General features: G+C 35.8%; 1 protein-coding gene across 4 annotated transcripts in view; it reads left to right on the top strand.

Annotated features, from left to right (window-relative positions):
• Positions 1–9,131, top strand: part of ikzf1 (IKAROS family zinc finger 1) — a 59,142-nt gene extending 50,011 nt beyond the window's left edge. For 2 of the 4 annotated variants that reach the window (XM_012964639.2, NM_001015698.1), the window contains 4 exon segments: positions 2,343–2,510; positions 4,134–4,259; positions 5,143–5,274; positions 7,498–9,131. In XM_012964639.2, the coding sequence (XP_012820093.2) occupies positions 2,343–2,510; positions 4,134–4,259; positions 5,143–5,274; positions 7,498–8,198 (1,127 nt within the window). In that variant the 3' untranslated portion in view covers positions 8,199–9,131. 4 annotated transcript variants of the gene reach the window in all.
• Positions 9,132–17,921: the final 8,790 nt, after the last annotated feature.

A 17,921-nucleotide genomic window follows, 5' to 3' on the forward strand; every position in this document is an offset into this window, starting at 1 on the left:
GTCCAAAGTGTTTTCAACAACTATATTAGTGACCAATTGCAGATATGAACTTGGGGTCCCTTCCCTTGCATCCATGCAAAATTCATTAGAGCAGGTTTGAGGGTATATTGGCTTTCGCCACAAGTTGCTAAAGAAACATGTATGGATGCAAGTACCTTTGGGTTCATAAATTAACCTTTTTGGGCTCAAGAAATAAGACTCCTAAATAATTATTCTCACAACCAAATGGGTCACATTCTAAAGCCCCTACACCATTGCACAGTGTCTTAACAAGAAGCGTTTGTACCAAAGGCAGCCATACCAAAATGTCCTGTTTACTCCAACTCCTGCAGGCACATACCCCTCACAGGAGATGGGCAAGAAGAAAAAGATTCAGTATCTTTGTCACATATAACAAAGCAGGGATAATGTCCCAGTATAAAAGTGCAATAAGATAATTGCATGGCCATCATATAACAAATGCTGGAATGAGCTGGGCATTATAACCCACAGCATTCGATTCATGAAATGGAAACTATGTTTTTTTAACAAAAAGGCCATTGTTTAGTACATAAACTAAAAACTGACTATTATTATCTCCTGATACAGCTATTGTGGCATCTTAACAGCCAGTCAGTAAGTTTTTACAACCTTTTTCCACAGTCTAGACTAGTGATATAGTGACCAGTGAGCAACATGTTGCACACCACCCCCATTAATATTGCTTCCAGTGGCATAGAATGTAGGTCTTCATTTATTTCTAGGCTTGGAAGCAAATTTTGGAGGCATAAATGCCAAATATACTGCCAAACAGAGCCTCCTACAGGCTGTCAAGCCACATGTGGCTACCAAATAGCCAATAACATCCCTCATTTTGCAACCTTTGGGGACTTTTTCATGCTTGTGTGGATCCCAAACAACTGTTTACTTTATAATGTGGCTTACATATTAAAAAAAAAAAAGGTTGGAAATCCATGGTCTACTACACTATATGTATTTATATCTGTGAAGAGCAACCAAATGGCCAGCAGACTGACCAGCTGAAAGATATGTTCTTCTCTCAGTCCTTCTTGGATCACTGTAATCATGGGTCATATTATAAAATCTACAACATAATCTATGAAGTGTACATGGATGAAGTTTTGGCCACTGAGTGGACCTCTGTTGTTCAATGGAAGATCCTAGCAGGTAGAGGTAACATGCACATTTTAGTTCGGTTCTTCTTCTGCTCAGCAAACCCAGAATTCACCAGAAGTGTGTTTAAGATAACTTCCACATTTGCGGTATTGCCTGAAGTTGCAATTATATTAATATCACAACCACTGGGTCTAGTCCAAATATTATGAAACTGCTTTTCTGCTTTAATCTACCGCCTAACTATTATTCACTAGGATCCACGTACAGTGGAAAGCTGCATAGTCGTATAAATAGTTTTACAGTACATACCAATTTTGTCTGGAATATACAAATATTATTGCACTGATTGCTATGTGCAATATAAGCACATACTAACTACAGGCTGTGCAGGTAGAGTTCCAAGGTCTGAGTCTGGCTGGAAGGCACCTGGGTCGATTATTTGAAGCCCTCTGATAATATCCTGAAACGATAATGGATAATGTCCCTCAGCACAGTGTTGTCTGCGCATTTTTATTTCACTATCTCATTCTCCTCCCTGATTTGGCCGCTTAGGGACAGGCAGGTAATGGAGACGAAATTGAAAGGGAAAATACATGGGAAAATGTAAATGAAAAGAAGTTATTATAACAGTTATAATGAAGTGCCTTTCATTTAAATATAAGAATGTAACGCTGAAATGAACTTGTGATCCTGAAATGCATTTTTAATGAGTTCCCTTTTTATTTTTGCTGCTTCAGTAGCATATTTTAAAGACCCTTTGAAAAAAAATCCACATAAAAAAAAAACATAGCAAATGCCACAACATACAAAATTGGATATTGGTTTATTCCAAAACTGCTGATCAGGAAGAGTGGCTCTTCAACACAAAAATGTTGCAGTCACTTTATTTAAATTAGGTTGAATTTGCATTGTGATGTGCCATTCTGATTTAGAAAAAAAATTAGATTTTCAGATCAAATTGACCCAGCCAGTGAAGCGTTAAGAAACTGGCAGGTCTAGTCTAAAAGCCTCGTGTTATATCAGACCTGCAGCCGCCGGAAATCATACATTGCTAGCGAAAAACAACTTTCTTTCTGAAATCTTTTCTCTTGCTGTTATGTTATGTGGTATGTTAGATTTTTGTTCTTGCGTTCTTCTGCATGTATATATTCGTATAGACATTTATGTGTGTATGTATGTATGTGTTAACTCACTTTTTTTCTTTTTGCTCATGTTTCCTTTGCTAGGAGAACGTCCATTCCAGTGTAACCAGTGTGGAGCCTCCTTTACCCAGAAAGGCAATCTCCTTCGTCATATCAAATTACACTCTGGTGAAAAGCCCTTTAAATGTCACATGTGTAACTATGCATGCAGGCGCAGAGATGCACTTACTGGTCACCTCAGGACACATTCTGGTGGGTCTTTTTCTGAGTGCTTCTGACAATGTGGTATTAGAAAATAATTATTTATAAATAAGAAAAAACCCATTAATCATAAATGAACCAATTGAAATACCATTGTTGCATTCATACTGAAAACAATATTAATCTACTTTTCAAATTCCAATTGCACTGCCCTCCCACAAACAAAAAAGTGCAAGACACATTGTACAACCACTTTGTTGACAACAGAGGAGTTAAAGTTAGGGTCAGTAATCCACATCATGATAAAAGCATCCTTGGGATCACTCAAGCTTGGCACTCTACTACATTAAAAATAAAAAACACAAGCAAGTTAAGTTTAAAGTTACATGAACACTATTAATACTGATCCATAGGACAGCAAACAGAAACTCATAGTGAGGGATAAAACCTCTCTCAATTCATGCAGACTGTGTCAGAGAAATGTTTTGTCAGTAGACAGTCTCTGCCATATCGTTTGAAAATAATCATGTTTGCAATATGTGGTGAACTTTCATCTATTGATAAATACTCTTCCAAAAATTCCATAGGAATAATTAGAACATGGGCGAGTTTTTATTTATTAAGCTCTAAACTTACACGTTGATAAATCTGCCCCTTAGGGTAAAAAGGCAGATAAGTAGAGTTTTACATCTGAGAATATTTAAAGCTTTAGTTAACCCCTTCAAGTCACTATCAGCGGGCACATCCGAAATTTCCGCTAGTTTTGAATTAATATCACGGACTAGTGGATACATAAGGGGATCCTGGTTGAAACTTACTAGTACTTACTAAATAGCTGTTCGGTCTTTATATATTTAAGGGGTATATTTATCAAAAAGTGAAGTAAGAGCTGGACACAGTCCTCTAGATTGAAATTGCTCCACTGTCTATTTAGTAAGGCATATAAGGACATATTTATTAAAGGTTGAACTTTCACTTTCATTCATTGATAGTTAGAAATTCAGCCTCAGTATACAACATCACAGACTTGACTACATCCAGTACAGAAAAACGGCATATGTATTACTTAGATTACCCTGAGGAATGGTGATAGGTGCATAGGAGCCACTATTTTCTGCATGATTATAGTGACAGACAAAAATCCTCCATTGATAGATTTATTTTGGACTTGTTTAACCAAATACGTTGTTGGTTAAATAAAGTGTGATAAATTAAGTGTGTCATTAGGCAGAGCAGGGCTTCTTTAATATGTCCATCTGGAGTTAGAACACTCCCAGTCTAATAGCAGAAACTTACATTAAACTTACATTTCACAGAGAGAAAGATTAAATATTACACACAGATTATATGCATTGTTTTTTATGCTAACATTTTCAGTAATTTTGGAGGGACCAGTAGCACTCCCAGTATATTTTATTTCATCAGTGCCCCTTCCAACAACCATGTATATTTAGAATATACAGGTTGCTGGTTCAGCAAGTACTCACCATATTATATGCATAACTTTGCAAACAGTTCTAATTTATTCAGTATAGCAAACTGCAAGCTCAAAAGATTAGCACTTAAACAAAATACAGAAAACAGGGAATGATGTAAATATAAATGTGACAAAATATTTATGTTCTGTTCATAAATTTTTCATACATGTACTGATTAATATATTTGGCTTGATAGTAGGCAAGCCTCACAAGTGTGGATACTGTGGTCGTAGCTATAAGCAACGGAGCTCCTTAGAAGAGCATAAAGAGAGATGTCACAACTACCTACAGAGCATGGGCTTGCAGAGCCATCTTTATGCTGGTAAGTTGCCATTTAAATCATAAGTTTCCCTGTTCATAAAAAAGAGACTAAAACTCAAAACAAGGAATGGTTGCATGTAATATTTTCATTTTTACAACAATGTCCATGAAGCTTTTAGAGGGGGAACAAGCAATTGAGTGCACTTAATAAAATGTTAGTAGGAGTGGTTTCTGTAACTCAAAGTTACCACTTTCATTTATAACAAGACACTCTGTATACTGTAAAATAAACTTTTAGGTGTATGTAGTGTATTCAAAGACAATCCAAACTTAATATTTTTAAAATGTCTTCAGTTTTTGTTTTGTCAGGTTTAGAATTCTAATAAATACCTGGTTGCTGGGGGTTAATGGGCCTAGTATCTAGGCAGAATAGAATATAAATAGTAGAGGGCCTCAATAAAAATAAGCCATTTCAAAGCCATTACAGAAAAGCCAAATGAAATGTTTCCTAGAATATAAAAGTGCATAACATACTAAAAGTATACTTAAAGGAGAACTTTCCCTTTAATGATGCAGTAAGTGCCAGCTATAGCAGTAATAGGCTTAATTATAGCTGGATTATTTTTACAGTGTGTTGCAATCCTTCATATAGGAATTATTCCATCATTTAATTATGGCAAGAGATGGTGTTTCTCGGATATGATCAGCAAGAGGAAAATGTTTAAAGGAGCTTTACATGGTTCATATTGTGTTTTAATGTGACATGTAGCATGTCTTCGGCTGGCACTATACATTAAATTAATTTTGTAGACCAGCATTAAAAGTTGGGCTCATCATCAAAATCCTGCTTGATAAATTATGCCAGGCAGGTATGAGTTGGTTATAAGAAGAGAACTCAGAACATAACATCATGTGCCATTTCATGTTTCCTGTATTTATTGCAGTAAAAGAAGAGAGCAATCAAAATGATATGGCAGAAGACCTGTCCAAGATTGGCTCCGAGAGATCACTCGTGCTTGACAGACTTGCAAGTAATGTTGCCAAACGTAAGAGCTGTATGCCTCAGAAATTTGTTGGTAAGAGTTTGCAGCCTCCTAACACGTCTTGCTGGAATCATTTGGCATGCTTACTAAAAAAACCCTAAATAACCAGCCCCAAAGTGACTTTTCTTTTAATGATTCATGCAGAAAATCATTTATCATGATTAGTTTATATGAAGATACTAAATTGTTATAAATTTAAATGTGTACAACACATGGCTCTGCATTGTCTCAGCAATTTCTAATGATCTTGTCTGCACTTTTTTCAACAAATCTTATGCGCAAACCTCAATCTATTATTGTTACACCGTTAACATTTATAGTAATAATACAGTATTGTGACTATCAGCACTGTTATTTTAACTCACAACTCGCAGATGACTGGTCAGTTTGGCTACACAGGCAGAAGAATCACTCATCTGATGATCAAATATAAGCACAAAAGTCTTCCTCAGATGAAGGCATTTAACAACATCCCAACATAGCTTACTTTTGCAGCCTCCAGTTATCAAAGAGATCTACCGGTTCTATTTACACAAGGTACTTATTTATAAAGGTGTATAAAAAAACAGCCAAATTGTGTGGCCAGATTTCACAGGACCCTATTTTTGGACTCATTACTCACACAAAAGGCAAACATAAAAGTTGCAAAGAAAAAGTCTAATAGGCACGCAAAGAAAGCACTTTATACATACAGGTATGCATGATGGATATTATGGTAGATATGTGTACAAGCCTTCCATGATACTATATATGGTGCTGATGAATTCATTGTACTCATGGGGCATATTTATTACAGTGTTTAAGCCACCATCACTGGTGATGTTGCCCATAGCATCCAATCAGATTTTTGCTTATAAGTGTAAGTATAGGTGACAGTTCAAATCTAACTTCTGATTGGTTGCTATTGGCTTACACACTATAGTAAATATGCTCCTATGTACATTTATAAAGTATTTACTTATGCATCTATTAGTATACTTACATCCCAGCGTATAGTTCTAGAGTGCTAGAGGTTAATATTTTTGTTGCTGTAACCACATAAATGGACCATTTTTTTCCAGCACACATGAACAGTTTCCTCCCTTGTCTGTCTATGCCGGTCTGATTTTAGCTTAGTTAATGAAGAAAATCATTCAAAAAAGCCACATTACAAAAAAAAAAGAAAACATTAACGGAAGCCAAATATATCAAATGTTGAGAATGTGTAATGTCTTTCTCCAAAATAGTTTCATCCTTTAGTACAACCTGTATCTGGGGTGTACAAATAAAAATATGAAGGGCAGCAATAAGACTGTGGATATTTACACCATATAGGTGCTTGTAGTTTTAACAAATTTTATTTAGTCATAAAATACTGCGAAGTGGAGAATAAAGATGCAGCCATCAGTGTGAGCATATACGTAGTTCTTGCACCTGGTACAGAGCAGCTGCCTTGCTGTGCAGGTTGTGTCTCTAATGGCCCGCATGGCACAAAGCAGAGTGCAGATAGGTGCAAGCGAGACTGGTGTTTTTGTCACATGCTGTTCAGGTATTACCTGCTGGGGCTTCAGAGCACCTTTTGCTTCTTTGTTCCTTCCCACTTTCTTTCATGAATGACATGCAAGGTGATGCCCATTTTCCACCTGTGCTATACCACAGGTGCATAGAGTCCAAGAGCAAAAAGTGTGATCTACACCAAAGAAACATTAATGTTTTGGAAGAATCTGCATCTCATTAATCAAATTCTTTTTTTTATTCATGCTAATATTCTATTAACCTCTGCCATCACTGTCACTGATTCATGTAACCAAGTTGTTTTTCACAAATCTGTTTTCATTGCTGAACTGTAAAATATTGCTACAAAAGAGAGGGGATTAATCAATGCACATTCCCTGGTCACCTGCTTCATTATTCATTTAGTATCCGTGCAAGTGCACTTGTGCATTCAAAAAAGCTAATGGTGGGGAAAGATCAAGCCTGTGACTGAAACCAATGCCCTGGTCAGGAGACTTAACCCAAGAAATGCTACCATGCAGGGAGGTGCCAGCCTATAAAAAAATATGACTGAAAGTAAATAGTTGGGACATCATATGGGGTTTATCTTGACTTTAACTTTGTAGCTTAAAACCCTTGTTTTTGTAAATACATGCACTTGCATAAATGCTAAATTACTCATGAAACAGGGAACCAGGACATGGTTTATGTATCCATCTGAAAGTAATATACATACCTCCAGTATTAATACATAAAAACATCTTTTGTTGCTGTTGTCTATAGGTGAGAAACGATTGTCAGATATTCCCTATGATCATAATGCCAACTATGAGAAGGAAAATGAAATGATGCAGACACATGTTATGGACCAAGCAATTAACAATGCAATCACCTACTTGGGAGCAGAATCCTTGCGTCCACTGGTGCAGACTCCACCTGGTGGCTCTGAAGGGGTGCCTATCAATTCTATGTACGCTCTTCATAAACCCCATGCAGATATCACTACTAATACCAGCCAGTCTGCCCATGAAAGTGCAGTGGAGAATCTCTTACTGCTTTCACAGGTCAAATCCATCTCTTCTGAAAGAGAAGTTTCTCCAAGCAACAGCTGCCAAGACTCAACAGATACTGAGAGTAATAATGAGGAACGCGGAGGCCTTATCTACCTGACCAACCACATGACCCCTCATCCTAGAAATGGGCTATCAACAAAAGAGCACAGGCCATTTGAGATGGTGAGGGCTTCTAGTGACAATTCACAAGATGCTTTCAAAGTGGTCAGTGGCAGTGGTGAATCACTAAAAGTCCACAAGTGTGAGCATTGCCGTGTCATCTTTCTAGACCATGTGATGTACACCATCCACATGGGCTGCCACGGTTTCCGTGACCCATTTGAGTGCAACATGTGTGGTTACCAGAGCCAGGACAGATATGAGTTTTCCTCACATATAACCCGGGGTGAGCATCGTTTCAATATGGGTTAGACATTTTTGTTAGTGTTTTTTGTACACTAAATCCACTGTTTTTGCATGGAAACAAATGAAGCACAAGTACTTTGGAGATCAAAAAATGTATTCTTTAGTCTTCTTGACTGATTTATAAGAACTGGTTTACTGGCTATAATAGCCAAGGTTACTTTTTTCTTTAGAGGAGCATGCTTTTTTTTAAAAAAAAAAGATTTGTAATCTTTTCCACCTGGTGCCACATTTTGAAGCATCATGATTTTTGGAATCATTCTTGAGAACCTTTGTACATATAATGTGAGAAGCATGTGATCAACATCCATCTTGAACTTTTTATTGACCTTGGGGAAACAACAAAACACAATGCAGTTCAAAAAATACCCCTCAGTCCTTAGACCATTATTATTTGCTCAAATGTGCACGGTATGCATACCTGAAAAAAATTAGCCATATTTAGGTGTGCCAGGAAATTTTAGATGTTTTTGGGTTTCCTGTTTGCATGAGTTTGGCGCTGACATCATGTTAATACTTGGCATGTCCTTCAATCTTTGTGTTATCTTACAAAAGAAAGAGTCATGAATATCCTTATAAACGTCCCTGCACCTAGATTAAAAAGCTGGCAAAAGGCACAGAGTGACATTTACACAAGTGCAAGGGATCTCTGTACTTAATGCCTGCCTACCTTTGGCTATTTTGTACCTGGCATGACTGACTAGCTGCTAACTCTGCATACTTACATGGGCCCAACAATTTTGTAAACTCAGATCCTTGCACCTATAGGCCGTGGGCACAAACAAGTCAGAACAGCAGTGCAGAGAACAGAATGGGATAAACAAATGCTGCTTCCAGTAGCAAATACAAATAACTTAAAAAGCACAGACAATGTTACATTTATTTTTATTAGAGTTGCCTAGAATTATATTTAATAAAGATTTGCAATGTATTTCTAAATAATCCCCTTCCACTGTAAAAGACTTAATCACAATTAAAAAAGGATTGATTTAAGAAGAATACCTAGCAAAAATGTGAAATGTCAAATTCAATGAACTTCCGTCAAAGACAAAAATTTGCCTCAACATTGGCAATATACTAAGAAGGGAGTATGAAGACTTTCTGGCTGAAGATCAATGATCACAATCTTGCATTAAGTAAATTACATTTACAGATATATCTAATAAAAGTGCTGACATACCTACAAACAACCCTATACTTGTAGGTTAATAATCAGTACAGTAACAGACTGTGCAGTCCACTGGTTTCAATAAACAAGATAAAATAAAACAGAACCTTGTAATTGATCCCAACTAGGATATAAATAATCCTTATTGGATGCAAAACAATCCTATTGGGTTTAATTAATGTTTTATTGATTTTTTTAGTAGACTTAGGGGCTGATTTACTAATCCACGAACGGTCCGAAGGCGTCTGAATGGGTTTTTTTCGTAATGATCGGTATTTTGCGTTTTTTTTCGTAAATTGACGCGACTTTTTCGTAGCCGTTACGACTGTTTCGCAAAATGTCGCGACTTTTTCGTAGCGTTACGACTTGCGCGAATTGTCGCGACTTTTTCGTAGCCTTCGCGCCGAGTACGAAAGTTTCGGATTCATTCAAGCTTCAGTATCGTGACTTTTCTTGGGCCAGGTTGGAGCTGCAGAGTGCCATTGAGTCCTATGGGAGGCTTCCAAAATCATGCTGTCTGAAAGTTTTGCCCGAAGTTTACGAGCGCTCAATACGAAAAAGTTGCGACAAGATACGAGCAAATCGTAACGGCTACAAAAAAGTTGCGATAATTCGCGCAAGTCGTAATGGTTACGAAAAAGTCGCGACAATTTACGAAAAGTCGTAACGGCGACGAAAAAATCGCAAAAAAATACAAAAAAGTCGCAAAATGTTTGTTTTCCAATTGGAATTTTTCCCATTCGGATTCGGATTCGTGGGTTAGTAAATCAGCCCCTTAAGGTATGGAGATCCAAATTACGTTAAGACCACTTATCCGAAATACCCTTGGTCCCAAGCATGGACCTATACCTGTACAAAGAAGAATTTGGAGTTAAAGAACATGTCAACCCCAAAAATACGTTTTTGCCTAATAAAAGAAAACATCATTCTAAGCAACTTTCCAATATGAATTTATGAAACATTTTCAGTGTTTTAAAAGTTATTTGTAAATGTAATTGCTACTGGAAGCAGCATTTGCTGAACTTCTGGCTGTTTCTTTTTAAACAATGTTGCAAAGGTCAGTCTCCTCCAGCAAGGCAGGTCTGTCAGTCTGCTGGCTTGTGTTACATTGTTTCAAACGCCAGAGCCACCAGGGCAGAGAATAGAAAAGGACAGGCAAGCACTGCTTTAATTAGCAATTATATATACAAATAAGTAAAAAACCATTACACATTTTTTAATGAATGTATATTGTAAAGTTGCTTAGAATTTTGTTTTGTTTTATTTGGCAAAAAATTATATTCTGGGTTGACTTGTCCTTAAATGGAGTAATATTTTAGTTCACAGCAAAATCACAGTGGCCTGAATGCAATTTTTTTTCGGAATAAGGAAATTCATCAGTTTAACACCATCTTTCTGAATTAATTCCAGTGAAACAGATAACAACTCTAAAAACTTCACCTTGGTGTCAATTATATGCCAGATTTGTATGGAGAAAAGTGGCATTCTAGAACAACAACTTGACTCCGAAGTGTACAAAAAAGCTTCATATTCATGCAATGGAGTAGGACTTTTGCAAATTTTACGTTTTTTTAACTCAAATTTAACAATAATATTTCTTACTTTAGTTTCAGTTTACTCCTGTTTTGTGACTTTACCCCTATGGCTGCTAATCAGTCAGCTGCTTCGGCTACATTGTTTTAAGAATCAGTGCCAGAAATGCAAAGACTACAAGAACTACAGGCCTATAGTAATTTACAAATAATGATATTATTATTTATATTATAATATTTTTAAGTGCCCCTTAAAAATTCTTTTTACAATGATACTAAGTAGTAGTAGAACCACTTTTCTCATTTAGTTCAACTTCGATTAATAAAATTAAGCTAGTTTAATAGGCTGACTTATATTTTGGTCCTGCAGTGGCTTGGGAAGCAGCTAACTCAGTATGTAGCAATTTCACTGCTTGGGCACCCAAAAACAAAACCACATAAGACTTTGCTGATTTCAGCTGTTAATTGTAATGTTGCCAGTTACTCAATATTATGCTTTATTTATATAGTGCCAACATATTTGTCAGCCAGTTACAGAGTTATACATCATTCACACATCAGTCCCTGCCCCAGTGGAGCTTACAATCTAATTCTCTATCACAGACACACACTATTAATGTTTAAAGGAGGAGGTAAAGGAATATATCCTTTTTAAACTGCAATTGAAACTGACAGTGGTACAGGAGATATATTTAGGGACTTTATAATTTACAATTTTTTTAGTATATTTACTAAATTATGTCATCCAAGTATAAGGTCATAAGGATTTTCCTATATAGCATAAGAAAAATGTTTTGTAATTTGGCCCTCATTAAATGCAACATATTGCTTAACTACATGTGAATGCTTGCTTAAGTTACATTGCACAGTTATTTATTCCTAAAGCTGTAATCTTACCTGTAGTATACTTCTTGATATGTTTCAGCTGAAGATACAGAAAATATGTATTATGTAATAATTCATTTTATTTATGCAACGGTATAAAGCCTTTTTAGAAGTCTGCTTATGTTGCTAAAATGTTTATTTATAAGGAATTATTCCTTAATGGAAAACTGGGAAAAACTGGTGTATACATTCTTTGTACTGCAGCTATATTTATTTCACTTATATTGTAGCTGACGGATAAAAAATGGAGCTATGTGATGCTACTCACCTCGATGGACATAATAAAGTGTCCATAGTTTTGTAAAAAGCCATTTATAGGTATTCATATGGTTTGACCTTTTAGGGTAGATGAACTAAAAAAAATGGAGCAAAATTTTTGTGATTTTTACTTCTTGATTTTTATAGATATTTTATCTTATGTGAACAATAAATAGCCACAAAAGAGTTAAAACTCTGCAGATTATTTGCTTGATTTGTTACTGTGCAGAGCACCCCATTCCTTCATTGTTCTGCAGTGCCCTTACCTACAGCCCATTGACATTCTTACTTTTCCAGTCTCTGAGTGAATGCTAAATGTTGCCAGAATATATGCTGTCCCTATGTGAAACAGCAAATGTGTAATAGTCATTACAATGATACAGCATATTATAAGCATCATTTGAAGCCAGTTGCTGTTTACACTTGTTGGGAAATATTTGATACAAATTCTGACTTTTTGGCAAGTTTCTAAGCATCCTTATGTATTGTATGTGGCCAGTGTATTGCAATGGCAGGTGAGCATTTTTATACTGGATCAAATTAGAATGCAGGACAGTAATAGTAAAGCAAATTACAGTCTGTTGGCCTCTGCCAATTGGAAGCCTAATTTATGGATACTCTGCAGTACTCTGCCCTAGAGATTTGATGATGGAAGCAGAAGCATATAGTAGTTTGCAGTCGTGAAAATAGAAAAAATTTGAATACACTTGGATTACTGATCAAATCAGTGGTTTATTCTTTTCTACTTTTGAGAATTACTCACTTTGTAAGTTAAGCCCAAAATATTAGTTGATTATAATCTGGAAAAAGTGGTGAATTCTGCTTCTTTTATACTGTTGTTGTGTTGTGAGTTTGTTGGAAGCATGCATCTCACAGTGTTTTGTTCAGCCATTAAGGATAATTTTTCTTTGTATTACTATTTATATACATACAGATTTATGATTGTTCTTCCACAAATTGCTTGTATCCAGCTTCATTTTAACAATTCCCTCATTTCTGTTCAACGCACCTTTGCCTCCTTTGGTACTTGTGGAGTTGCATATAGTGAGTGACTAATAAAGAGAACAGTGTTCTTGCAAAGTGCCCATAGGTTTGGCAACTTATCACAACCTATCACATAATTAAGCTTAAAACAATTAGAAGTAGTGGTGAGACCCTTACAACAAAATCAGGTTAAATCAATACAATAAGGGTCATTTGCATTATTGTTTTAGCTGAGGTACAAATGAAATCAAAACTTTACCCTAGAGGTGCACAATTCCACTCCCCAGCCCCAGAATTATCCTTGGACTGCAGTATTCAGTATGTAGGAATGCTGAGGTAACGCAGACATTAATGTTATTGACATGATTCCTATCATTGACAGCAAAATGATTATTGTTGCTAGTGTTTGATAAAGTGTTCTTTATTCAGCTTGAGAAGGGAAGCATTTTTGTGATAAGCTACAAGTAGTAGCAAGTAATCTCATCCTTTAACAAAAGTCTTTGGTCCACCAATCAGAACTTTTTCTATGAGTAAAAAATGGTTAAAACACACAATTTTAAAATCAATGAAAAATGTTTTTCGATACACGTATTTATCACAAAACATCAGGTAATGTAAATGCAGGTTTGAATACAAGGTTAAGAAGCAGCATTTCTGTCCTTTATTAAATAAGGAGAAGGGGAAACAACAAAGAAACCACACCCAGTGAAGTTTTAAAGGAACAGTAACACCAAAAAATGAAAGTGTACAATATAATGTACTGTTGCCCTGCATTGCTACAACTGGTGTGTTTGCCTCAGAAAGACTACTATAGTTTATATAAGTAAGCTGCTGTGTAGCCATGGGGGCAGCCATTCAAAGGAGAAAAGGCACAGGTTACTTAGCAGATAACAGATAAACCCCCATTATATGAGGGCTTATCTACTAGTTATCTGCTATGTAACCTGTGCCTTTTCTCCTTTTTTCCAGCTTGAATGGCTGCCCCCATGGCTACACAGCAGCTTATTTATATAGTAGCTTTTCTGTAGCAAAAACACCAGTTTTTTGCAGAGCAACAGCACATTATATTTTAATTACTTTAAAAACTTTAATTTTTTGATGTTACTGTTTCTTTAAAAAAAGAATCATGAACTATTGTTTCCAAAAGAAAACCATGGCAATATTAGAGTAAATATGAGAAATTCATAAATCATAAAGCAAACCCTAGATATGGAGCATTTTAAAGTTTTGGCCTCTATTTTTTGGATCAATAGAATTAAGATACCTTGACCAAGTCTCAATGTGAAAATGAAATGCTTGGTAACACCAAAAAGTAAATTCTTCTGTTTCTTAGACTGTGAGAAACTTTTTATCCAACATAGTTGTTATCATTAAGCTCACTTATATAATGTCACGCAAATGATTGCTCCTGAGCTGGGTCCTTTGTTGTCCAGATGTCAATATAAACAGTTGCACAATTATAGTACAGGTCTTGTTCTGCCCATGAAGTTCCTACACCAATAGCTTTTTTGATAGTAATCCCTGTGACATGCACTGCTTGTAGCACAGACAAAGGCATAATATACTGGGCCAAATAAACTAGAATTTATGTGGCACAGAAATAATTAGCACCTAATCCCTGATATGTTTTTCACATTCTTGGGTTCTTTAACACATGATCCCTTAAATGTGATAAATAGGAAAATAGACACATTGACCATACAATCACAAAGAGGAAAAAAGACAGTAAAACAAATGATTGCAGAAAAAAGGTGAAAAAGAAGAGTTGCTGTAATTATGGTATTTATTGTCAATTTAATTATTTTATGTACATATGCTTTTTATGTTTTGTAACAGTACAGATGCCTTTTTATTATTTGTATTTTGTTCTGCAAGTTTTTCATTATTCATTTTATAACATGCAGTTTGATATTTTATGGCTTATTCTTTTGCATACATGTATAATTTATTAATTCAACATACAGTTCATTTTTATTTACTGTCATAGAAAGAATGCAGTTTGTTAATACAAACCTGGATACCTTGGTTAGGAAAATGTGTTTTCGGAAGTATTATTAAACATTTGTACTAGCATGGCATTGTCACTTTCTGTGCACTGATTTGCTCTTGCATTTGGTTAACTTTCTGCATAAAGTAACTTTATTGTCACATTTTTCTGACATCAATAAATTTACAAGGTGTTCTAATACTACTGTGATTATCTTTGTCCACTTTAATCACTGACAAGTTTTTAGAGTATAAAGTATAAGAGTAGTTTATCCTAAAATTAGGTTTCCGTATGGTATAAACCAGTGGTTATGAGACTTTTTCAATTTAAGCCCAACTTCAAGGTCCAACCCCTGGCCAGAGCTTATGAAATGAGTACAGAAATAGACAAATATTGGTGTATTGGTCAATCAGTTGTAGTTTATAAATATCTAGAACAGCAAATACATATTCACCCAAAATCTAACCCTAACTGGACTTTCAGGTGTATCTGGGATATCAAATGGAAATAGGGCAACATCAGTAATCACAAAAAAAAATGGACCAATCAGCATCCAGGCAGTCGTACATTGACAACAACTGTTGCCTGTAAGTACAAGTAAAAATATTCAAGTTGCAGTACAAAAGTTAGGATTCCCAGGTTAATTCAAGTGCTGAACACCAAGCACGTTTCAAACAAAGACTTTAGAACCAAAAAAGTGTTGTGTTTGGTGTTCAGCACATGGTTAACTGGAGAACCCCCTCATTTTGAACTGCATCTTGTACCTTCAATTTTATTATGCTAGTAGGATAACATGAATACCCATAACTTCCATTCATGATTCCAGGTTCAAGGGAATTCCCAAACCCATAAGTGATCAAAGTAAAAGTAGACTTTTTTTGATTGTAATAATTACAATGTACCACTTATAAACATATTTTTGTTCATATTTATATTTTCCAGGGTTTACACATAGAAACACATTTCCATTTAAGAGTGCCTCATAAATTTCTGGCCACTGTAGATTTTTTCTGACATCTAAACACCAAAACAAAACAATTAAACATTCAAACATACATTTTCAGCAAAATATCCACAATCTTGCAGAAGAGGTCAAAAAAGAAAAGAAAATACACACTACAGGGCTTATCAGTGGTGTCCAAAACATGAAACTATACATTTCCGTTAATTACCAAGCCATGATGGTTATAAAGGAACTCGTATTTGTGAACGACATTGTATAACAATATCAGTGTGTTCTGGAGACAGAATAGTTACAGTAGAAATGTAGAAGTATTCTATACCACAATCAATTTAACATTTGCTAGCATTCAAACGTTTTGAAGTGCTTATGTTTTTGATAGAAATGTATACTTTCATCCACCAAGGCAGCATTAAGTTCATCAGAAATTATAGTCAATAAATTTTAATACAATTTTATATAGCTATATTTAAACTTTACATGCTTAGCAGCAAAATATAGGTAAGGGGTCTGTTATTTAGAAGCCGCATGCTTTTTTTTCTCCAGTGGCTTTTACACATTAATAAATTTGTTAAAATTTGCTATATTCCTTCATCTATTGGATCCAGAAAATATGCAGAGAACAGATAAACAAGCCATTAAAACTGCATGTGGGTTCTTTCAATAACTAATAAATTGTTCTTAAGGCTCTTTCTTGCACATTGAAGAAGAACTTAAACCTAACAAAGGATAAAAAGAGATACCAGCCATAAATGTAATTTTCTGCACCATGACCATGCACTGATAATGGAGTTGTCAGGGTCTGCTTGGCAAACAAACAGTCCAAAACGCTGTATCAGAAGGGTTAAAGAGAGACAGTCAATTGCAGGCACAGGTCAGAAACTGGTAGATCAGATCAGAAAAGCAATTTAGAACGCATCCATGCACTTGCAGAATAAGTCCTAATATTCGGACATTGAACCCTGGTCTCTGGTGTCTTTTAATGTAGAATTTGTGCTCCGAAATGCGATGCAATGACGTTGATAGTGTTGCAGCTGAGAGAGAGCAAACTTCCGTGTATGCAAATTCCACCTTAGATTCCCCACCCCCCCCCCCTTGATTTGGATGGATTCTGTTCTCAAGCTAGCCTTGGTTACTACTACCATGGGCTTGAGCTAATTGTTTGGCTGTGCGAGCAGTTCTTTATTTTTAAGAGATAACTGTATGCTCTCATACTGGTAACTCCTTTATCACTCCCATAATGTTCCAATGACTTTGTCCTGTCCAAGGGTGTAAGAAGTTTTTTGTGCTGAATTCTGGCTTCTGAAAGAGCAGAATCCATGCAGCAGCTCATGACAAACTTCATCCTACACCTCAAATGACCTCTAGTATCTGAATTTCCACACACCGGCCATGGGCACCACCATCTTGCAGCCAAAGCAGAGCGCTCCAGTCAAAGCTAACAGAAGCATGCAATGGAGTACATTGATTCCACATATTTGATGCCTCTTGTTGATGTCATCACGGCAGCATTGCTGCATTTTGGCCAAATTCATACTTTCATACTCTTCAGTTTCATAGCAGTGCCCTGTTGTAAGACTCCTCTTTACTCTTATTTGCCTTCTCCCAACCTAAACCTGACTGTTTTATTTTAAAATAACTTATTTTATACAATGGCATGCTCTGCAGATGTATTTTTTTCTGTTTCATTTTGGACACGGGAAAAGCCCTTTGCATGAGCATCTGACAGTTTCTTGGCTGTACTCTCCTGTATTTTAACTTTTTGAAATGAAAAGAAAGGAGATTTCATATCAGCATGTTAAACTCCAGTGAAGTTATATATTTACTGAGCAAAGTAGGTTTCAGATGAGTAGGAGTTCCAACAAGAACAGGCATTTATTCTTCTGAATATTCACTTGAATTAGTAATAACTGATCCTGGGACTGATCATTTTGGTGTTAGGAAATAATTTGTTGAA

The sequence above is a fragment of the Xenopus tropicalis genome, chromosome 6, assembly GCF_000004195.4.
Source record: "Xenopus tropicalis strain Nigerian chromosome 6, UCB_Xtro_10.0, whole genome shotgun sequence".
NCBI classification, from domain to species: Eukaryota; Metazoa; Chordata; class Amphibia; order Anura; family Pipidae; genus Xenopus; species Xenopus tropicalis.